At 37.1% G+C, this 21,385-nt stretch overlaps 3 protein-coding genes across 3 annotated transcripts in view; 1 reads left to right on the forward strand and 2 right to left on the reverse strand.

The window, feature by feature from the left end:
- Positions 1–3,320: 3,320 nt before the first annotated feature.
- On the reverse strand, positions 3,321–7,682 carry LOC135212103 (uncharacterized). Its single transcript, XM_064245487.1, has 3 exons — positions 7,040–7,682; positions 5,020–5,119; positions 3,321–4,696 (listed from the first exon to the last, which is right to left on the reverse strand). Exons 1-3 carry the CDS (start codon positions 7,154–7,156, stop codon positions 4,170–4,172), a joined length of 744 nt encoding a protein of 247 aa, XP_064101557.1. The 5' UTR covers positions 7,157–7,682; the 3' UTR covers positions 3,321–4,169.
- A 444-nt stretch (positions 7,683–8,126) lies between these two features.
- Positions 8,127–11,233, forward strand: LOC135212106 (uncharacterized). Its single transcript, XM_064245490.1, has 3 exons — positions 8,127–8,397; positions 8,850–8,958; positions 9,722–11,233. The coding sequence occupies exons 1-3, from the start codon at positions 8,374–8,376 to the stop codon at positions 9,982–9,984; spliced, it is 396 nt and encodes a 131-aa protein (XP_064101560.1). The 5' UTR covers positions 8,127–8,373; the 3' UTR covers positions 9,985–11,233.
- The window catches only part of LOC135212105 (uncharacterized), an 11,464-nt gene continuing 1,200 nt past the window's right edge, over positions 11,122–21,385 (reverse strand). Inside the window, exons 2-3 of the mRNA XM_064245489.1 lie at positions 12,961–13,069; positions 11,122–12,475 (exon numbers count right to left, since the gene is read on the reverse strand). Of these exons, the coding sequence (XP_064101559.1) occupies positions 11,874–12,475; positions 12,961–13,069 (711 nt within the window). The 3' untranslated portion in view covers positions 11,122–11,873. The remainder of the gene's footprint in view (positions 12,476–12,960; positions 13,070–21,385) is intronic.

Below are 21,385 nucleotides of genomic sequence, written 5' to 3' on the forward strand. Positions count from 1 at the left end.
ACAGGTATAATCTTTTCCACGATATTTCTTCTTTATTCATTACCATGAATTCAACTTAGAATATTAACATTAACTGTTTAAAGATAAGTTAAATACAATGACCGACGATTTTTTATAATTTGCTTTGGTTCACTGTACCAAAGGTTAAATGCACAAGCTCTCTTGCAGACTATATGCTGTGTAATGTAATTTACTTTAGTTGTTACTTTTAAGCTATTTACTGCTGTTTCCACCATTTTGCCCAGAGGATAATCAAAGGTATGTGTTATTATAGCAGGGACAAGGTGACATGAACACAACAAACAGACTTACATAAATGCAACTAGGATAACAGGGCTATTTTCTGGTCCTGTCATGAACAGTATAATCATCCAACTTCTGTCTATGCTTGTGATAAAGAAACCTTTGATGACAATGCAAAATGAACATAAGGTACAGACGATTAACAATAACTTTTGCAGGTAATGATGGGCAAACTACTCAGAACGCCGCTAACAGGAACTTTACCCAAACAGGTCGTCGTCAATCAGTTATAGATAGCAAGCTGGCTATCAAGCTAGCAGCAGTAGCTGAAGAGTTGGACCCAAGGATAAGTTTATCAGTGCAGACTCCCAGGGAATATTCTGCCACATTTGCCAATGTCACTTCAATCAAATCTTTGCCGAACAACTCTCGGCATGTATGTCCTGAAGTATATAAACCTACTTTTGATGCATTAGGTCAGGTTGGCATGGAATCTGAAGACTGTAACTATGTTCCCAACTTCAACAAAGTTCTTACAGTCATTCTTCCAGCTACATCCTGGACACCTGAAAGGGTTAACTTTGTTGTCAAGCAAATAAGAAAACGTTATAATATCACAATTGTTCCCATCGTGATGTCAAAAAATGCCATCGACACAAATGTACCCAATTTGAGGATTATAATGATGGAGAATGTTGTTAATGAGTCTACCGTAATGAATCAATTATTTAAAACTATTGAAACGCCATTTGTACTAATGGGAACATCACTGGCTCATTTTAACAACCAGTCATCTCTTGAACGGCTGGTGCGTGTCTTGGATGAGGTAGAGCATGTCAAGGTGGTTGGCGGAGCAGCTAGAGATCCTGAAGGACTCTGGAACCATGGATGCCTTCAGCAGCGCATGGCTGTCTATGAGGCTCATTATGCCCTTGGTTATTACTATTCTAAGTACGAATGTATGTACTGCGATGATCTGTTAACACCTTTTGTTACTTCAGTTGCACTACTGAAACAAATACCGTTTCAAGAAGGCCTCAATGGCCATCCCATGTATCGGGATTGGTTTGCAAAGTTACGTGTAAATGGTATTCTGTCAATGGCATGTCCTGATGTTATGTTCTATGTTCAAACTCATCCAAAAATGGATGAGCAACAATGGATAATAGTGGCTAAGCAATGGTCTTTTGAGAAGATAACTTCCTATGACGACAAAGTCTATGTTTTTGATTGCAGTTCTGTTGGCATTTATTGCTCAGGTCCTCTAGGTACTATTGCATCTTTCCAACTGGCTCCTTGCTGCAGAGCTCTAATGACGAAATATCTAGCCTACTTGACAGACTATGGAAATCAAAATAACTTGCATTACGAACTACATGGTGGATCTGTTCTCGGAGCTCTGAAGATGAATGGTTACTTACCCTGGGACTATGACCATGACATTAGTTTTTTGTGCAAAGATTTTAATAAGTGGAATAACGCAAATCCCATGCTGTCAACTAAAAATTGTCATATATATGTTACTCTGCATAATTTATACTTGACAGTAGACTGTCCGGGATTCATTTTAGAACTGTACTGCCATCAACACAATGCCTCTTCTTACCAATTTCTTCCACCTGAATATACAGACAAACCAACTCTAATAAAGTATGCAGGCAAGGATATTGCAGTGAGGCCAAATCCGGGTCTCTATGCCAGGAATAGATATGGCTTTGAGTGGTTGAAACATGAGAGTCATTGGAGAACACTGAAAAATGGATTGGCAAACCTTAATAACGGTCATCATGAAATAGAATTCTGGAGATCTTGTAAAGAACCTAAGCATCATTCATGTCTAGATCATTATCCTATTGATGGGAATCTTCCTTTTCAAAAGCCTTTCCTTCACCTGTAAGCGTTGAAGTCATTTCATATTAATGCACTAGCGTCCACTGTAAAATATGCACGTTGATCAATCCTAGTCTTTTTAAAAAGAATTATAAGTCAGAAATAAGACAATTTTGCATTACTTTCTGAAGTAGCAACTCAACATTCCCTATGTCAAAGATCTGCAACAAAAACACTTTCAAGAAGGTCCCTCCATTGTTTTACTGAAAAGGCAATGAAAATATTTGTTGATGGAGTTAATATGATAACATGGACCCACTGGACCAGGTGTATCAAATATACCAAATGAATGCAATGGATCACATGGACCCAGTGGACCAAATGTACCGAGCAGACCAGATGTATCAAATGGAAAAAAAAATGGAGGAAATGTACCAAATAACATTATTTGATAAACTGTAAGTATGTTCAGAACAATATCAATAGAGGTATAATGTTTTGAAGAAAAAATATTACTGGCGGTATAACTTCTATCTTTACAATAGAAATATCCATATTTGATCAATAGTCGTTACTGTGTTAATGGATTTTAATTTCTCTTTTTCTCGGGCGAGTAAAGGTAAAAAGTAAGATCTTTTGTGCTTGAATTCGTCTGATTTTGCCTTTTCAGGTAAAAGAATATCTTTTCTTGTACCAAATAAAAGCAGTAAGGTCAAGTATCATATAAAAGAAATAGACACTGGAGCCAGTAAAAGTATGGTTCAGACTGAATCAAATAACAGACTCTCTCTCTCTCTCTCTCTCTCCAAACTTAAAAAACTCACTGACAATTTTTGTAAATGCGAGACCAGATCTTGCATTCTGCTACTTGAATTAAAAATTTGATGAGCACGTGTAAATTACAGACTTTTCAACTACATGAAGATAAACTTATAAATAGTTAGAATTCCTGTTTTCTTTCTTCCGAGACTCCAATACATAGCAATACGTCCAGAATTGCGTGATTATGAGCCTAAATGATTCGGGTTTAAATATTTTGCAACACTCAGCCAGTTATTCTCACTGCCCTCAAAATAGGGTCTACAAAGTTTGTTACGAACTCTAAACTGGATCATGAAGCTGTAATGTCTTGGGCTGTAAGTCTGTTTTGGTAAATTTCAGTGCCTTGCAAAGCTAAATCTGTCAGAATTTTAATGTCTTTGAATTATAGCTAGCCATGATAAAAAAGTATTACCTTTTAAAATCAGTTTTAAATCAAATGACAGAGACCATTAGCCCTTTTATTTCATCAAACAAGAAACAGCGAAGATTTAATACGTCTAAGCATTTTTGTTATTTGTGGAAGCATTAAAAAAAGGAATTTTTGGAAGACAACTTTAAAAGTCCCAAGCAATGAGATTCTGCATCTTAAATACCATGTAGACAGTATGAGTTCTGTTACAGAAAGTGATCGGCATATACTCCAGTATAACAACGAACAGGTTTCCAAACTCTTATGGTAGACATATTTACTGTGATCTTCTGAATTCTCCCTCTATTTTTATTTCATTTGGAACGCTACACTAAAACGTCATGTCGAGAGGCCATAATCTGTTTCCAATCAAACTATTATAAGAGTTAGGTTTTTTAATTGTTTTACTGTTACCTGTACTTGAGATGATATAAGAAATGCGCGAAGGAAGCATTAAGCGAATCAGCTCTGTGTTTCTTGTTAGCAATAGCTAGCCCTTCGTTTGGTTTGGTATTGTAACATAGGAAACATAACAATCCTGTGACAGAAATCGCTGAACTTGTTTTTATCCATTTTATGGGACTTCGAAAAAGTGGGAAATTCATTGTTTAAAAATAGGACAGCACCAATTACTTTTTCCTCATTGCCACGTTTGCTGTACAGTTTCGTTTTCTCTTGCATAGATCTTTAAAAAATATATAATATATTGTCAAGGGAATCACGAGAAATTTTTATGTATCTATCAGCAACGGTTCATTAGAAACACAGTGTCAACTTTTTCATATCTCAGAATTCATCTGTAAGTTTAAATGGTTTTGATAAAATAAAATAGAGCCAGTATAGTAAATACTGAGGCTATCTATCGCTATTCTATGTCTGCGCTTTCTGTAGAAAAATGACCACCACTCCGTTGACCGTTGGCAACCGCCTCGTCGTAACTGGGCAGTCTGAACAGCACCAGGTGAGGATTTCCTGACGCCAGAATATCACACCCGTCGTCTCTCGACACGACATCGGAACCAAGGTCACCAGCGCGTGAAGGAGGACGCGTCGACAGCTCCGACGAAGGGTTGCATCCTCCTTCTCCCGAAGAAAACCCCACAGATTTTGAGATTCCCGTCACTTCGTAGTAATCTGGAGGCGGGTCGTCGGGTGGAGGAGACGCCCTGTTCATGGAACTTTGCGGTGGGAAGCTTCCAGTCGTTCCCCTGTGGTCCCTCACAAGGGCATTTGCAGCGAGTTCCAAGAACATCTGGTTGTTCCCATCGAAAGGGTCTCTGTCTCCTGCAGGCTGGCGACTTCTGAGTCTTGGCCCTGGGACGTTGACGCCTTCCCTCCCAGTCATTTGGCAGGATTTATAGATGCCGTAGAGGAATCCCAGGGATACGAGAACTGGAACACAACGAAGGGACTTTACATTTACCCTGAATGACATCACTTGAAAAGATTTATAGATATAGCTGCATAAAGCTTACCAGAAGAACGAATCCCTCCATTCATTAGTACAATATTGCAAAACGACTAAGAGAAGATGACACTAGGCTCGTTCAACGTTTTGTCACTGATTCTACATTTGATACGTTACTGATTTCTGTCACAAAAATTTCTGTTTCTGTAATCATCATACTAAGAACCTACATAGCACAATAAGAAAAGGAACGTATGACTCAATATGAAAAACAAAAGGCGGTAACCATCTTCCTGAACTCACTCACCGAAGAAAGCAGCTGGAATTGGCCACCCTACAATGATCAGAAGCGCGATGATGAAGACCGCGAGGAACAATCCCAGCAGAGGCCTACCAAACCCGAAATACTGAAATTGACAGATAGAAGAATAAATAAAGATAATTAAGCATGCAGCAACCGCCTGTTCTCTAACTGTATCGCCTACTTTTTTTTCTCCCTTTGGTTATTTTTTTTCCGCACGATTCACACGTCTTCTTGATTTATGGCACAGGAGTCCTTTACAAAATCTAAAAGAAGTTTGCTTTGAATTTACCTCTGGGATCACATCATGTCATGGAATATATACTATATATAGATATATAGATATATATATATATAATATATATATATATATATATATATATATATATATATATATATATATATATATATATATATATATGTGTGTGTGTGTGTGTGTGTGTGTATGTGTGTAAAAAGGAGGAATGTATAGATTCATCATTTTTAACTTCCTTAGATACTGAAAGTTGGAGACAGCTTAAGAATGCTGATGACTTTTTTTGGGTGATGCGATGTTAAAGTTCCTTACCTAAGCATATCAGAGCCATGAGAGCTTGCTCAAGGTGCCTTTGCAACTAGTTACCGAAGGGTGTGAATTCATGTGTACGTACGAGCTATGTCCGTTCTTAATGGCATGTATTAGTCAGAAGGATGGAGACAGTTGCGGGGGAGAAAAGGCAGAATGCCGGGCTAGCTCTGCGAAAGTTTATTTATTTCAGTGTGTGATATTCCAAGCTGCAATGGGTAAGTTATTGTGCTTTAGCCAAAGATGTGGCTTACTGTTTTTGACATTTTGTAAAGATGTTCTATTTCATTTAATCTTTTGACTTTGTCTTTACAATTGTGTGTGCTCACTAGTGTGCTCTCCTGACTTTTAAACAGGCGGATCTAGTGGAGGGGACTAAGTTTCCTAGTGGAGGGGGATGTGTCCTGTTGTGGAAGGGACTATATTTTGGAGAGGAGATTGGTGTTTGACTATTACCGATTGAGACTATTATTTACCTGGGGTTATGTAAGTTAATTGAACTATGAATTATCATTCTTTTAATTATCCTGCAAGAATCTGAAATATTCAATTAGTACTTTGCTTTGAATAAACGTATATTTTTGTAGCTCTGACTCTGATTTGGTGACCTTAGATAATGGAGTGGAGGTTGCGAGAGAGAGAGAGAGAGAGAGGAGAATGTGTTACCAGACAAGGTGTTACCAGTAAGCCTTCCGCTCTTGGCTTAACGTTACCTATGTGAATAACGGGGCAGTGCTCCCGTTGTTTAGATATATACATACATACATATGTATATATATATATATATATATATATATATATATATATATATGTGTGTGTGTGTGTGTGTGTGTGTGTGTGTTTGTAATCTCTTCTTGACTTCCAACAGCTGCAAATTAATATAAAGTCCCATATCAATAAAACACGGCAAACCGCGTATCCAGGCTACTGCTCAGTAAAAAAGAATGCATGACAGAAAACTTGTTTGTGAGGCAGAAGGGTAATATTGATTATTATTAGGAATTATAGACAGTGACAAGTTTGCAAATACTTTGATGAAAGACCCAGATACTGAGTGATTCAACCCTCTTTAATGCTCTGGCTCCCTGGCGGCCAGGCTTACTGGATCTGTTGTCCTAAGCTACATTTAAGATCCGATATCACTAGTGATATCAATCACATGTTCTTACCAGGCAACTTCGGAGTTACAGCTCATCAAGATTAGATAACGACGCAAAAGAATCTTTCGAGTCTCCTTCATTGATTACAAGCAGACACACACACACACAAAAAAGATCCATCCTTCATGAAATTCCTCGCCTCTTATCCTGATTGAAGAGGAATCCAAACTTACATCGTACTTGAGATTACTGAGCCGGTTGAGGATGTTAGTTCTATATCAGTGAGGGCAACAGATAATTCTAATAAGAGTTTTATATTCTGTTCATATTTCAAGACATGAAACGCTTCTTTTTGGCTTACCCCCCAAAAGGAAATTCTGTTTTCAGTTCTGTGTCCAGCCATATTGGTAAAGTCTCTTTCCTGTGATTCAGAGAGCGCACTGTTCGGTGTATTTGTCCTCAAGTCCATCTCTACCATAATGTAACCTTCAATGAGTAATACAGACAAGTTATCATGGTTCTTTTAATCTCACTCACAAACAGGATGGAAATCGCATTCCATTCCGACTGCTCCATTATTTGTTCCAAATCATAATACTTTTCCAGCCCACAAAACCTTAAGCACACGCCTCAGCCTTATTGCTGTCTGAAACTAAAATACCATCCTATTTGAATAACTGCTTCATTTTGCCCTTATCATATTTTCTCTGATATCAGATAACCTGATTACGGAGGTTGGGGTTATATGCCCTTCAGTTCTAACCCGGCTGTGCATAAAGTTTGTGTGATTTCAACCAGTTCCTTGACCCTAAAACAGGTTATGTTTATTCAAACGACCCTACCTTCTCGGTTACCTGAAAGACTCGTGAGGCGATGACAGTATCGCACTAAAACCTTGGCTGATTAAACTAGAATGAAGGTTAACTTTACCTTCTTATGTGTGATATGTGTTTATTTAATATATATAATGCATTTATAAATTATGTTTACATATATATCTCCATATATATATATATATATATATATATATATATATATATATATATATATATATATATATATATATATATATATATATGTATATGGATATGCACATATATACCTTTATTTTCTATTTGTATTTATTTGTTTAATAAATATCCGCATATTAATCTATTTAACTTTGAAACGTGTTTTATCTTATCTTTCGACTTATGGGCTCATTGTTTAGTACTGGCTATAAATTAATTACAATTTTGGCCTATCTGTATGCCAGTCTTGACCGATTCTCTGACTTTTATGATTTTCTGTGATATATACATACATACATCATACTATTATATATATATATATATATATATATATATATATGTATATATATATATTAATATATAATATCTATATATATATATATATATATTATATATATATACCCCTATGATGCTTTATAACAAAATATCTTACTGTAATTGAGCACTATTGAATTTCAGCAACACATCTCATTAAAGAAAATAACACGTCAATCGTTAACACCATGTAATTTTGATAAAAATGCGATAAGTTTATCTGATTAGATAAGCGACTTTCTGCACCTCAGCCCTGGTAAACAGGCAGAAGAACGGTGATATTATCTACTCCGTGCCATGACTGAGTACAGATAAAAGAAAAGGACAAACAGTCAATCCTAAGGAAAGAGGAGCTACAAGGAAAACCAACATGGGATGTAACGGTATCAAGGAGGTAAGTTAACTTCTTTCTCTCCATGCGTTGTCTTCTTCGTTTTCTTCTTCGCTTTCTTTTTCTTCTTCTTCTGAAAACTGACAGAGCGTTAAATCTCTTCAAGAAGACTTTCCTTTTTATTGGCTATACATTTTTCTGAAATTTATGTATACAGTATTTCATAATTTGGAATTTAGTAAAAGTTGTTCTCGAGTTATTCAATTGATAAAAAGTCGTGGAGTCGACAAATTGCCAGGAAATCAGGGCAATGGAAATCTGTAGGCCTAAGAGATCGCCAGTCTTTCAATATAATTCGTAATGTACTGGTATGTCTATTTCTGAGACTTTGCGCCGAAATGAATATAAGCGCATCTTCATTAAAACTCCACAAGATAAATGAAAAATGCCTATCTATATTTTTACTAAATTGTATATAAATATAAATATTCAACATTAATCTGTTCACTTTCCAGTATTTCAGACGCTGCAAATGGGGGATACCGCTCCTGGCCTTTTTCATAGGTATCGGATGCATAATCACAGCTGCTTTCGTTGGATCAACGTTTCTGACCTTATTTTTCGGTACGTATATTGCGATATAGTGAATAAGGGATCTAATGTCCTGAAACTGACTGTGGTAACGATAAACAAAGGCAATTTGGTCTTTCCAGACATGATGTTATGTTTATCGATATCCAATGCAGGCATTTTTCTGTTGGAATTTAATGAAAACACTAAATAAGGGTAAATCAAACAACTGGCAGGCTGAATAAGATTTGAAAATAAAATAAACTGAAATTGTATACTAAAGTATATACAATAGGCTATACGAACAGAATCATCGTATGACAATGTTGTCGATTTGGGAATTAAGCAGTGGCGGCATTTCAGATTTTCTTCTTGGGGGCGGGGGGCGGGGGGTGCGGGGTTGGGGCAATGGCTTAGAACGGTATGGGTTGGGTGGTGAGCTGAGTGAGCCTTATCAGCAGCGGGTAGGGTTTGGCCCGTTGTAAACATCCCCGACAAATTTTTGGAAATTTTTGCTCATTTTGGAGCATTTTGAAACCATGTATAGGATTCACCCTGAAGTGAATTTGACTGTTGTTATTATTTCAAAGACTAGGGGGTCAATCCTAGTTTTGGGGTGCAAGTGCTCCCTCAGCGCCCGATAGCAATATATATATATATATATATATATATATATATATATATATATATATATATATATATATATATATATATATATATATATATATACTCCTACTCATGTCTGTTCATACCCTGTACTTTAAACTTGAAGACTTTTCTCAGAACTGTGAAACCCAAAACAAACTCCATTTTACAGGGCTCTGCACTGCACTCTCCGGGTCTACTGCCATCTTCCACTGCCATCAAGACATTAAAGTCCTCCTGAGACACAGTGATTCCAGAAGGAGCGACCAGACACCAAATGTTACCTCCATGAACCAAGAGGTTGTGTGCCCAAAGTCCATCATCGTCCCTACAATATCAGGATCAATGAAAAAGGGCAATCCACTGGGAAGAGATATTCCTCCAGATTATGACGAAGTCGTGGGAAATTCTCCTACTCTTCTGGGCAAGATGTAGTTTCTAGTACTTTCGGTGGTAAAATCTGTGGGTAGCTGTGTTCCTTGATGTAAACCTCTTTTCACTGAACCGTCAAAAATATTATTTCTTATCGGCCGATCGCAGATGATTATGGTCGTGATGTCAGCACTTTAGTTCCTCCTCTTGGAATCGGCATATAACTGAAAACATCCCCCGAAATGGACACAGTAACTTGGACCGGGAGCCTTTTTTTTTTTCCCTAATTCTTTGTTTACGGTGACGATTCGTGACATTTTCTAATATAGGCTTACCTGAGGTTGATGGATTCAGGGATCATAAAAGATATCTGGTGTTACCGCAGGGGTTAAATTGATAATTATGAAAGGTGCAATTTTTTTACATATCAGGTGGACACTTCCTTAAAACTAAGTGATATTTTCCATAAACTAGATGATGCTACAGTGAGAACAACCGTTTTGATTTAAAAAGTATTTTGATCAAACTATATAGCCTAAGCATAATTGAATAATTAAGTGTTCTCTGTGAAAGAGACAAAATTAACTCTTTTCGTAGGCTAGGCAAAAGTCGGTGTTCACTTACTATCTCTTCATTTATTTATACATATAAAGATGGAAGCTCTTCGTATTTTTCGGCTAAATATTTTATTTGAGATAGACTAACCTGATGTACATGTGGGTGCATATGTGGAGGTAATATGACTGTTCATATTTATGTTACGAAAACGTTTTTTTTTCTACAAATTACTGTCTGATACGATTAACGCTGCTTTCAAAATGGAGATTGTTTACATTTGTACCTGTCACTGGAATATCTTTGGAGCGGTTCTCCTTTTTCTGGTTGTTTTCTATTCAGGTTAAATTTTCCATTCACGATCTACTAGTAGGTATTTCTTATTTCGTTACATGTTTATTTCAACATTATATATACAACATTACACATATACGCCTTTCTTAATATTATACTTATATATGTTTCTCTAGCATGATTGATAATTTTACTTCTGTTTCACTGTTATTTATGATGAATGAAAACTTGTTGCCTTTGTGCGTTGTATGCAACATTTTGAAAAATGAACATGGTGCTAATCTTTTTTATATGTCTACCAGTTCAGTTCTATTGATTAATGAAAGGTTTCATGAGGAAAAATGCCAATAAATAATTATCTGTTTGGTAAATTATTATTTTATATACATAGTATACCATAAAACTGATTGTTATTTTATTTATCATGCTAATACGAGTAAATGCATTAAAACATACATATATATTTGATAATCTTAATGATACCGAATGCTTTATAACAGTGACTATTGTAAATACAGCAACGTCATTAAATGCGATAACTATATTAGAAACGATAATTGTATTAAACACAAATTACTTCAGTTCACTTACTCCATGTCTAGAATATCATGGACACGTGATACCGTACCAACAGATGGTTCGTAATTTTTTTATTTTATTTATTTAAACTGACTAAGCTACAATCAGATATCAAGTTACCTAAGACAATCAACAGAAATCGTACCATCTTTTTTTTATTGATTACTTTTTACTCTTTTATCTATAGGATTTGTTATCTGTAGTGTTCCGCTGAAAGGTATTTGGTTATTTCCACGAGAAAAAATGAGCAAATCAGCACTTTTTTTTATCACATTCTCTTCTTACTTTGCAATTATGAAAAGTAATATGGTTATCTAACATTTTTCAGAAGTCTGATAATACTTTACAACAGAAAGACATAGACATAATTCCTCACACACCACTGCAAGGTGCACTATAAAAAAACAGTTATTAAATCATTTTAGATATTTAAGTAACAACTAGCTTTTTTAGTTTAAACACATTTTTGGTATCGACAAACATCTTTTTTTGCAATTTATTTAAAAATCAGCCTCCATTTTGGTTCACATGAATAAGATTAGATCACTGTTCTGCACACTGGCATCGCTCCCACTCGGGTCCCTGGAGTGCAACTGAAGAGAGCCAACAGCCTCTTCGTAGGTCGGCAGACAGTCGACAGCAAGCTGCAGTTCTCTTGACGTCGTGGGCGAGTTTGGGACTGAACCCTCTTCACTGAAGAAGGGTGAAAATCTCCTTGGGATATAGACTTCTTGAAAATCGTCGTGCGTCGCCTGAGTCCTTAGTAAAACATCTCCGGAAACGCCGCGCTCATCGTTTGTCCTTTCACTGCTGCTCTTGGATGAGGTTGTCCCATTCGAATCAGTAGACGAGGCAACGGCACCTAGGCGAGACTCGTTCCTTGGCTCCACAAAGTCTGAAAAACTGGTTTCATATACAGTTGTTCTCACGACGTCCTCATAGGCAGGAGGAGATTCAGAATATACCAGAGGTATATCCATAGTCGAACTGCTTGAAACACTGCCTCCATGGCTGGGAAAGCTGGGGGCGGAGGAGGAGGAGGAGGAGGAGGAGGAAGTCCAAGGCTTCCAACATGCCTCCACAGTAGTGCAGACTAAGATGATAACCAAAAGGCCCATAAATGACTCTGGAAAAGAGCAGAATGCAATATTAGCAAGATGACAGGAAAGAAATGCACAAAGTAGCGGGGTTAGACCGCAAACAAATGCCCAATCTATCATTTAGGTCAGGTGGTCATTACAAGGAATATCTAAAACACCGTAACAGAAATAGCATATTGCAACTGCCAAAGCCTCAGATATGTGACATCTCAAACGACGAATTTTGAATATTGTTGTTACAATGGATGCATTACCAAACCTTACAGAATGAGGCAGAGAGCATTCGTTAATTCTTTTTCCTCTCTCTCTAAAGGAAAGTTGGCAAGACAGAGTGAAGGAACAACAGCAATAATGACGATAGCAATTCTTCAAACTGATTTTATGATGCGCCTGTCTGTTATTTTTTATAAATCTTAAATCCTTGCTTTTTTTTTGTGACTCTTGACTCTGTTAACATAAGAGTGAACTGCAGTTGTGTGCAACATTGTTAAATTGTTGACCCTCCCCTTACCCAAGAAGCGGTTTCTGTAGAAGGAGCCATTGGTGAAGATCCACACCAGGGCCGAGACGATGAGAAGACCTGACACGACGAAGATGGTGATCAAGCGAATAACTTTTACCTGGAATAATACAGAATTATAAGGGTTCCAAAATATCCTCAAGTGATTGAAGCTGTCCACAGCCATAAAGCTGTTATACTATATTCACAGCTTTTTATATCTATCTACAAATTCAATCATTAATCACCTAGATTATTCACCTAGATGGGGTTTAAATGAGTTGAGATGCGTAATAAGATTTATGCAGTTATTTAGTAAGACTTGGAAACCTTGACATGTAATGCAAATGATCTAAATTGTCTAAAATAATATTAAACTGAGCTTACCTAAAGCGTTTAGTGCTGCAACAGGTCAGCGGTATGTAAAAAATAAAACATTAGATATAGTAATCCAGAGACGTCGGAATGCAATACAAAAATCGACCGAATCGTGGTCTGTTCTTTTTGCTAAAACTGGCTAAAACCTATAATTCCTTTAAATGTCTCGCAAAGATGTTTAAATCACATAATTCTCGAAGTAAACAAATGAGTCATATGCATCTGATGACTCCGGAAATGACATAAAAGAGACAAGAAACATGCAATGTACTTCGGATATCATTTCATAATTTTTTTTTATTTTTTTAGCTGAAACACATCATTCGTTTTATTCTTCATCATGAACGACACCCTTATACGAATGATAATTCCGAGTAGGTCGTCTGAGGAGAAAATGAAGATGAGAGGAAAGGGAGAATTGTCGGTTATTTTCTTTAATTTCGCAGACTGGAGATAAAAGGGAAATTTTTAGAAATAATTTTGAGGCTGACTGTAGATCCATTTGAATCCAATTTAAATGCAGCCATGCATATAATACTACATTTCATCGCATGACATAATATAGTCTCTATCTGAGCACTGGCTGCTAAGAACTTACCCAGCAGAGTTATGTACCTTTTTCTCTTCATTTAAAAGCAAAAACTGACAGTTTTAAAACAATCCCAGACACTATACTCTGTTTTTTTCCATCTGTCCATCCACCTGTGGTGTTTGCGCAAGGTAACACTGCATCCCGGGCTTTAAATAATATCCTATTTCGAATATTAACGGTGTAATTCGCATACAGTAAATTATTAAAACACTTTTCAGTTGCAAATGTACCCCCAGATGTCCTTTTATTTACCTAAAACACACATAGAGTATCTATTTAAAGCCCGGGACGCAGTGTTACCATGCGCGACCACCACAGGCGGATGGACAGATAAAAAAAAAAACAGAGTATAGTCAAGCAATATTCAACAAAACTAGATACTCTATTTCCAGCCGTTCGCAGAGCCATTAATGAAGTGTTGAAGCCCTGTTCCATTGACTACAGGCACGAGTATATAATGTTATGAGTAATATCTACTTTAGGAAGCGGTCACTACAGTATGATCTTGAGACAGAAGGGAGGAAACTGACTAAGGACAGGATGTCTTAGTCATCTGAAAGTCCTTAGTAACCTGAAACACTCATAGAGGTGTAAGTGACACCTGTCCATAATTTACAAAAAAACATTTTTCTCTCTGTCTGTTGGGTTCGAAAGGTATGAACGAAATGCTCATCATTTTTAACATCTTTTCTGTGTGTGTGTGTGTGCGCGCGTATCGTAACTTCAACTTTCCCATCAATACTGGCGTATTGTTCCAAAGTTTACGACCAGATGGAAAGTTAGAGGGAAATGACAGTATAAGAGAGGATCGGGAACCAGGTTCTGACCCTACGAACGTTGATTACCATCACCTATACCTAGCCATTCAAATAAGGGTCGGGGGTGGAAGGATGGCCCCGGGTTGGACGACGTCGAGAGAGAGATATGATTTGGCATAAAATATCGCTTGTTTCAGTACAATACAACTGTGACCATCCATTTCTTTTTCGATAATAATCATGAATACCACTCACGAATAAAAGATAAAATAAAATAAAATAAAAGTCCAAAACAAACGGGGCTTTCTTTGAGCAGACAAACATCCTGTGTAAAAAAAAAAAAAAAAAAAAAAAAAAAATCCACTTTATCGTTCACAGGCCGAGCCAGAAATTCGTGAATGTGTGAGTAACGAACTAGCTCCATCTCGTTCACTCCTTGTGACGTCATCGTCTTTCTACTTTGTCAGCAATGACAGCGAATCCCCGACTCTTGTGCAATGGCTGTCTCCGGTCCAGTTTCAGATCATGTTTTTCTTTTCTTTTCATTTCGCACTTCCCTTCCTTAATAATTGATTTTTGAATCACTGACACATCTCAGCAGCTAACTATGTATTTATTATCATAGGTATCCGGTTTTATCGTAATTCATTTTTTTACAGGGTTTTCAAATATGGGATTCCCACGCAATAGTTTTCCAGCACGTTCATAACATTTTCATTTTTTTTTCATAAAATATTTGCCCATTGGTAATGGCAATGATAAAAAAATAAGAATTCATATGTTTTTTTATCCGGTCGCATATCCACGTGTGTGTTCATGTATAAACTTAAACGTTGCTGTATAAGTGTGGATATATATACTACACTCAATTGCACTGATTATTTTTGCCCCTTTCTCTTGTCAAATTGTTTTTCTGCACTGTTGTTTTTCATTGGCAAATAATCGCTCCTCACTTGGTAGCTGTCAGACTGTTCATCTGTTTGATGGCATGCCATTCAGCATTGAAGGTGAGAAATGGCGTCTCCGGAATGAGTTCAATGTTCAACAGTTTGTTTTGCGTATTAGTTCACAATTATATATTTGCAAGAATAAAAAAAAATGCAGATGGCTTACAAACTTTCGAATTCTTGAGTATCACTTAGCAAATCAAAATTTAGAATTTCTTCTGAAACATGCTGATAAATACTACCAATTCATCAACTTTTTACGTGCTTTGAGTCTTTTCTTATGTAAGAATAAATTTGTAGATTAGCTGTGATATCTCTTTTATTAATATTATATTATCGCTTTAAGATTCATATCTTAAAACTAAGAAACTAGTTCCTGATTCCAGTCTGCATTGCCAAAGTTTGTGCTAGGTTACGTCACAAGCTAAGGAATCCGGGAGTATCATTTCATCTAATATTGGCGTTCTGTTAACATAATTGATTAAAAATGTTCTTAAAAAACACATGGTTTTATGCCCAGTGACTGAAAAGTAAAAAGAAAAAGATAAGATTCTGTCCTCATGACAGGACTATCAAACTCATCTTGACCATCCTCTCTGAAGCGCCAAGTGCTCATTTGAACCACAAGTACCCTTCCATCTTTTATTCATCGTTATTAAAAATGAATAATATGTCCATATGTGCTTTTTTTTATCCGTACCTCCATTTTCTTTATTCTAAAGTCTCATGTTTCTTCGAATGGGCTCTGGTTACTCACTGTCTGGCCCGTGCTCACTACCACCACCGCCATCTTGACCACGGTCTAGATACAACAGGTCAGCCAGCGCGCAGCTTTGGGTATGAATCACCAATACTGTGACGTCACGCGCCCTGGTCTCTTAAACGCGGTTAAGCAAAACAATATGCTTCCACGACAGGATGTGAATCACTCTACTCATCATTTGCGGTTAATCCTTCACCTGCCCTCTTTTTCCACTTCAAAGACGGCTGCCCAAGGAAGCTGACGCTCAGCTCCCAGTTGTCTTGTTTCTGAAAGTGAAATCGCGGTGAATGAGGCCTGCCCTGTAAAACTTGACCTCGTAAATAGGAAGTAGAAGGTGGAGGTCCTTGTTCCCCTCGTACAACTATAGCTCTCTTGTAAAAGTGAACAACTTCTTTGCAAAGATGGATCAGCATTTTTTCGTGATTGTCTTCACTGCCCTGTGCGTACAGTCTTCTTCAGGAGAAGAAAGGGAAGCAATGCGCAATTTTATAGGCTCGGTTGCGAGTGACATGACTTGTGAAAGTACGCCTCGGTGTGAAATGACAGCTACCGATAGTGTTGGATGCCACTTTTACAGAAACGTTGACGATGGAGCCCTTGAGCCCTGCCTCATCGAAACATACATAGGGAATACCCCAAAGATATACGTAAAACCGGAGAGAAATTTCCAGTACATGAATATTAATACCTACCACAGAGTTTGCTCTCCTGCCCTTTTTGGATTTGGAAATTTAGGGACTCGGAGGCTGTACTCAGACGATTTCCGTGATCTGGAGAGCTGGCACGAGGTGAGAGTCCACGCAAACAAGAAACATAAGATATACCAAGTGTTCCTTGATGATGAAAAGAAAATAGGAAAGCCGATGACTTTCAAATCGCTGAATCATACGCACATCCAGATCATGGTGAAAGGGTCAGCTCTGTGGAGCTACGAGTGTGACCCGCGCGACTATCAACAGCTCCTCTCTCGATCTGCTCTTCCATGGATTATGTTTTTCTTGCTGGCTATTCTGCTGGTGATCATGCTCGTCTGCATTATCGTCTACTGTTCCAGGAAGCTGAAGAGACAGTCGAGAGCGCGGAGTGACTGCAACTCGTTCAAGGCATCCACGAAGTCGACCATCTCTCTGATATCATCTCCGGCGATCTTCCAGAGTCAGTCGCATCATCTGAGATTTTCTAACAGTTCTTGCAGTCAGAGTTCACCTCACAGACAGGTCACGCCGTCGTCCTCAGTTGCCGGAAGCTGCTCGAACGCCAGCGGTTGTAACGTGGACCCGAGTGCCCAGAGATGGTCGTACACCGCAAATGCAAACGTGAACAGCGCCTGCAAGAAGTGGATTAAATCACACATGCTTTTCCAGAACCGAGCGAAAGCTGCAGCCACGAATTCCATGCCCGAACACATCTACGAGGACCCAGAAGAACATCTCTACGAGGAAGCGGACGCTCCCCCTTGTTACGAAAACCAGGACGAACCCATTTACGAGGAGATTGACGACTTCTGTGACCAGGTCGTCATAGAAAGCACCAAACGACCAATGGTTCCATTAAACAGAGTAGACTCCTTGGAGTCTAGTTTTTCGACCGCCAATAGTGTCTATGGCTTTCGTTAGAGTGAGTCACATAGAAACAGCGTTAAATTAATCATAAAAAGATGATCTTAATGCTTTTAGACAGTATACAGAAATTGAATAATTCCTAAGAGAGGACCTTTCATGGAAAAGGTCCCTTAGTGGTCAAAGACGTTATTTCGTCGATTTGTCGAATATTTCGACATACAGATTTTATTTCATATTTTTTTTACGATAAAAATGTTTCTGTCCCTTTATTAAAACATTCAACAGAAATGCTGACTTGTGCTAAAACTGCAGTGGTTATTCAAATTAATGTATGATATTTTTGTTGTATATGAAATCAAAATGTTAACTTGCTATTGGTTACATTTCAGATCAGTAGAATATTCCTGTAACTTCTCTGCGTTATGTGAACGATTAAATCCAAATCTTCCTAAAACATCTGTGTATAAGAACATATTAACCTACACACCGAGACTCAGAAAGGTCTAGTATTTCCTAAGTCAGCAATTACGCGAATTACTGAACCTGTCCCTCATGAGAAGTTACCTCGGGTCCTTATGCAACTTATTCTTAGAAAGGAAGTCGCCTGACTCATTTTTTCTTTTTTTTTTTTCTTACCACACTCACACGTCCGGCAGAAACGAAGGTGTTTTGCAATGAAAAAAAAAATTATTTTGACTTTTCTTATTTAGTGATGAACAAGTCATCCTCTCCATTATACGAGATGGTGGTTTGGTGACTAATCTTGGAACGCTTTGTCTAAAGAAGATAAATTTATAGTATACATATAATGTGCGTGCGTGTGGCATAATTTTCCACTGATTTCTTTAGTATTAAAAGTAAAAACTGATCCATCATTAAAACCTCTTTCGCAGATATGATCTCGACAGTATCTATATTATCGTCCTTACATCTATTAGTTTTGCCCCGCAATAAAACAGTACTTATCTGTGCGCAATAACCGATTTTTTTTTTTTTACTCTGTATTTTACATCAAAATACTGTAACAGTCAAATGTCACTCACTACAAAATTAGTCTCGTATCGAGTTCTACCATTTTGTCTAAGTAATCGTAATATCCGTTTTCTACAACGGGTTTGCTAACATTCAGTTTAAGATTCAGGGTTACTATGATATTTCGTACATTGAGTCTTCTTTGTTTAAAAGAAAATAGAAAAAAGTACAGAGGAAGTATAAGGATCGTAGAAATTTTTGCTGTTGTGTATCAAGTGTGTTATGTAAATGATTCTGTTGTAAATAAAGTTATTTATCTTCACTTATTATTTATATAAATGAATGCTCTCCTACTTACATCTATGACCATATGTAAATACTCTAAATAAAAAGTTATGACGTATCAACTCCTTTGCACTACCTTTGAACTCCTTTGATTAAATCTAATTAAAGATATATGTATGACAGATAAGAAACGATGATGCAGTGCACAAAGTGCTTATGGCAAAGACGCAGGGACCATATCAAAATCATTCGCTACTTGTCTATGACAACATTTTCTTCTCAAAGTCTCACGACATGAGAAGGTTACACGTATCTTGATTATTGCCTTCTTGATTAGATAAAAGGATGTCGTGGCACAAGGCCGCCTTTGTCTAACAGTAAAGGCAAAATATAAAATATGCATACGTGGCATTTACTCCGAAAAGCATCGTCGCACACATTAAAAATGTCTCACAAACAAAATTATTATTATCATTAAAATAAAATAGTTTTACCAGACCACTGAGATGATCATCTGCTCCCACAGGACTAGCCAGAAGGATTCGTTTTTATTTACTATATATATTTTTAACATTAAATTACAATTGTTCAAAAACTTTCTAATTGCGTTATTTTCAAACGTTGAAGTTTCTAACAAGATTTCTCTGGTTGATTTATTTCCAAAACATGATATTCGTTGTTCATTATAATTTGGAAATTCACACCAGAAATGTTCAATTGTTATCATTGCTTTACATTCTGAGCATTCAGGAGGATAGTTGTGTGGATCCTTCCTTAGGTGTCCGTGTGTCAGATGAGAATGTCCTATTCGGAAACGAGTCAGAATTACTTGTGCGTATATATCTCTCACTTTTTGGTATGATGAGCTCTATTTTCCTACACCAGGTTTGACTCGCTTCAGTTCATTACTCTCAGGTTCAATCCATATATTTTGCCATATTTTTACATGCGTTATATAATCACCAATGGGGATATTAACTTTGATCTTGTCATATGGGCTGCTTCTTTGGACATCAACCAAACCACTACCTCGCCAATTAAAATATCCCTTCGAGTTTCCAAATAACACGCAGTCGAATGAATCCAATATTCATGAGATCATTGGGAAAATATATTCATATTCATAAGATCGCAGCCAAAACTGGTCAAATGAAATATTCTTATATAAAGTAAAAAGGCATCTATCACCATATAAAATTACATTACCTGACGGTAATACTGCACACAAAATCCCATTCCAGTTGCACAGTATTACTATAAATAGTAATAAGTCTATTATTATTATTACTGCTATTATTAACAAATTCTGAGAAGAAAAATAAATCATAAATAACGATTTTTTTACCTCATTCTGTCTGTTAACGCTAAGTGCTTGAGTCCTAAACTCAATAAAACTAAAGCGCCACTCAAATGAGTAACATCTTTCCAGAGATGATAATGTCTTCATATACAACACGGGAATTAGCGTGAAAGAGGCAAATTAGCTTAGATAGAGATAGAATAGCCTTCGATGATCAAGATCTACGAAATGGTTGCTCTAAAGAAAGTATAACGCAACCCGGCGACGATTGAAAGGCTATATCAGTCAGACTTAAATGTAATTATAATAATCATTTCCTGAGAGAGAGAGAGAGAGAGAGAGAGAGAGAGAGAGAGAGAGAGAGAGAGAGAGAGAGAGAGTAGTATTCTAACTCGAGAAAGTATTAGCCTTTCTGTTCTCGGCAAGTCATTTGAGTTAGGTTGGTTTGTATGGTGTTTTTACGTTGCATGGAACCAGTGGTTATTCAGGAACGGGACCAACGGCTTTAGGTGACTTCCGAACCACGTCGAGAGTGAACTTCTATCACCAGAAATACACATCTCTCACACCTCAACGGAATACCCCGAGAATCGTACTCGCGGCCAACCGACGTGGCAGGTCAAGACCATACCGATCACGCCACTGAGGAGCTAGTTAGGTTGGTAACTGCGTGTAAGATGCAAAATCATTTATCACATGTGATACCCCTTCGGTGGTAATCCCAAAGCAGCGTGATTTGAAGATTAAATAAACTACATTTGTTGCTTAATATTTGCGCTGCGTATAAAATGACATGTATATATAATAAAAATTCATATACGTATATATATATATATATATATATATATATATATATATATATATATATATATATGTGTGT

The sequence above is a fragment of the Macrobrachium nipponense genome, chromosome 40 (genome assembly GCF_015104395.2).
Source record: "Macrobrachium nipponense isolate FS-2020 chromosome 40, ASM1510439v2, whole genome shotgun sequence".
NCBI classification, from domain to species: domain Eukaryota; kingdom Metazoa; phylum Arthropoda; class Malacostraca; order Decapoda; family Palaemonidae; genus Macrobrachium; species Macrobrachium nipponense.

Excerpts from the sequence above, each read along its gene's own strand:
- LOC135212103 (XM_064245487.1), bottom strand. The coding sequence starts at position 7,156 with ATGGTAGAGATGGACTTGAGGACAAATACACCGAACAGTGCGCTCTCT. Across the intron at positions 5,120-7,039 it reads ACAGAATTTCCTTTTGGGGG|TATTTCGGGTTTGGTAGGCC; the intron begins GTAAGCCAAAAA and ends TGTCAATTTCAG. Across the intron at positions 4,697-5,019 it reads AATTCCAGCTGCTTTCTTCG|TTCTCGTATCCCTGGGATTC; the intron begins GTGAGTGAGTTC and ends GTTGTGTTCCAG.
- LOC135212106 (XM_064245490.1), top strand. The coding sequence starts at position 8,374 with ATGGGATGTAACGGTATCAAGGAG. Across the intron at positions 8,398-8,849 it reads GATGTAACGGTATCAAGGAG|TATTTCAGACGCTGCAAATG; the intron begins GTAAGTTAACTT and ends TTCACTTTCCAG. Across the intron at positions 8,959-9,721 it reads GTTTCTGACCTTATTTTTCG|GGCTCTGCACTGCACTCTCC; the intron begins GTACGTATATTG and ends TCCATTTTACAG.